The sequence below is a fragment of the Ichthyophthirius multifiliis genome (genome assembly GCF_000220395.1).
Source record: "Ichthyophthirius multifiliis unplaced genomic scaffold scaff_1120509251086, whole genome shotgun sequence".
NCBI classification, from domain to species: Eukaryota; Ciliophora; class Oligohymenophorea; order Hymenostomatida; genus Ichthyophthirius; species Ichthyophthirius multifiliis.
Window position 1 is genome coordinate 9,326 of NW_004086216.1, and position 2,642 is coordinate 11,967.

The following is a 2,642-nucleotide window of genomic DNA, read 5'->3' on the forward strand; positions in this document are numbered from 1 at the left end:
TTAAAAATAAAGTTATTGAAAAATGGGAAAGGGAAGATGATTTGGCAGATTTTAAAGTAGTTTTGGATAAAATTAGGGATGAAGAGAGATTAGATTTGACTTATAAATATTGTTTTTTAAAAGAAAATTTGACATAAAATGATTTTGAATGGAAAAAATAAATTAAAATATTAATATAAGGAGATATAGAAAGTAGAAAATAAAATATATAAGAAGATTAAAAAATTAAATATTTAAAATTTTTATTATTTTGACATTTTAAATATTTTATTGTACAATAAAAAAAATATAAAAATGATAAATATTGATTTATAAGAAAATAATAAAAAAAATTAAAAATTAAAAAATATAAATAAACTAAAAATAAAAACTAAGAAAAAGAATAAATATTTGATTATGTAAATAGTATAATAATAATAGAAATAAAGTTTGTAAAATAATAAAAGATTATATATAGATAAATATATATATATATATATAAATATATATATATTTAATATTTTATATTTAAATAAAATATTTTCTATATTTTCAATCATATTTTACATATTTATTTTAAATATTTTAATCATCTTCTTCCAAAAAAAAGTCATCATCTTATCCAAAAGATATTTCTTATATTTCGTCTTTTATATATTGATTTTCTACATTTGTTTCAGGTAACCATTAGAAATGGAAAAGAGCTACTATATTTAAAAAAACTATAGGAACTATTAATACAAAATCATTCATTTGTGTAATACTCATAAATTATATCATAATTAAACCTTTTATAATTATTTAATATTTTAAGATAATATTATATTTTTTTGTACCTAATTAAGCAAATGAAAATATCATACCTAAAGTCATACTTCTTACTACCGTAGGAAATAACTCAGCAAAATAAACAAAAGTTACATTTCTAAAATAAGAAACAAATAATCTTGATAACTAAAAAATTAAAATATATATATTTTATGTATTATTTACTTAAATTAAAATCATAGAAAATATAATTGGAAAAGTTTAATCATTATCTATATTTATTTAATATAAGTTAGAAAAAATTTAAGAAGTAATAATAAAAAGTACACTTAAAATACAAGTTATTTAAAGTTAGATTTTTCTTTTATATAAATTAATAAAGAATACTATTTTTAAATAACATATACATTAATATATATATATATATATATATATATATATATATATATATATATATATATATATATATATACATGTAAATATTCCTGCTATCAAATCTGCTAAAGTCAAATAAAATAATTATAAATATATATTCTATTTATCAATTCTATGAATTGTAATTTCACTTGCTTTATACATCATTTCTCCACAAAAGAAAATAATTAATCCTCCGAATAAAGAAACTCGAATAGATTAGAATCTAAAAATATCTTAATATACAAATTATCTATATTTAGCTTCTTCTGACCATACACTTCTTTCTAAATCTATATTTAGTAATTATTTCTCATTTATTGAAGCTATATAATTTAACATTCTCAAAGCTTTTATTTTTGATTTTGTATAATAATATCTATAATATAAAATATATCAATATATATATGATTTATAAAAAAGTAAAAAACCTTGGAGATTCTTTACATTATTCTATTAAAATATTAAGTAAAATAGCAGGAATAACTGCACTGATAAAAACTAATTATCTCCATTCTTCTATTACAAAAGGAAAAAAAGAAAAAATTAATTAACCTAAACTAAATCCAATATTTAGTCCAACTTATGATAAAACTCTTACTTTTCCAGCTATTTAATATAACTTGTATACAAATGTATTTAAATATATATAAATATATATAATACTTGATTATTCATTTATAAGCGATAATTAAATAATTAATATTGAATAAGCTCCAAAAGAAGTTATAATATACCCAGAAATAACTAAAAATAGTACTTTAGTTAAGTAAAGAATAATTGTTCCAAAAGTAAATATTTTCCAGGCTAATTTAAGCCCATGTTTTCGACCATAATTATCACTTAAATAGCCAAAAATAATATAGGAGAAAATGGCTGTCAAAGGACCTAAAAAAACGAAAATGTTTCTCAAATAATCCTAATCGCAATATAGGGAAAATTCCATAGAAATAGATTTAAATTAATTTGGTTTTAAAATATCAGAAATGTTATTTTTTAATACTATACATAGATCTTTTTCTTTAACATTATATTCAATTAATTATGGCTTTTAAAAAAGGAAAGATTGGCTTGCTATAAACCAGCCTATGACAAACCATTATATACAAAAGCATACAAAAGAACGGATTTAATACCAATCTTATGTACCTACTTTTTCTAAAAATTATTCAAAAGAAAATTTTTCGGGTTTTTCTTTGGAAGAAACAGATGATAGATTATTAGATTTGCGAAAATTATTATTATGATTATTATTGATAGTTTAACTTTAATTTAACATTAATTAATTTATTGATGATAAACAACGGTCTGTTAAGCTTTTTCTCTAATAATTTATTGCCTAATATATATTATCTTCATCTTCGTATTAATTTTATAGAAAAATCTATTTAATATTTTAATCATTCATTATATTTTTATTTATAAATAAAAAAAAGAGAGAAAAAAAAAAAAAAAATTAATTAATTTTTAGAAATAAATAT

The 2,642-nt window shown here is 17.6% G+C and overlaps 1 protein-coding gene across 1 annotated transcript, besides 2 other annotated features; it reads right to left on the reverse strand. All coding sequences in view use genetic code 6, as the record gives it.

Moving 5' to 3' along the window:
• Positions 1-448: 448 nt before the first annotated feature.
• Positions 449-493: a microsatellite.
• Positions 494-531: 38 nt separating this feature from the next.
• On the reverse strand, positions 532-2,440 carry IMG5_140030 (major facilitator superfamily protein, putative; the record flags this gene model as incomplete). The annotated part of the gene is made up of 6 exons (XM_004031341.1): positions 532-767; positions 816-933; positions 973-1,133; positions 1,221-1,540; positions 1,593-1,770; positions 1,828-2,440. 6 exons carry the CDS (start codon positions 2,438-2,440, stop codon positions 532-534), a joined length of 1,626 nt encoding a protein of 541 aa, XP_004031389.1.
• Positions 1,159-1,219: a microsatellite.
• Positions 2,441-2,642: the final 202 nt, after the last annotated feature.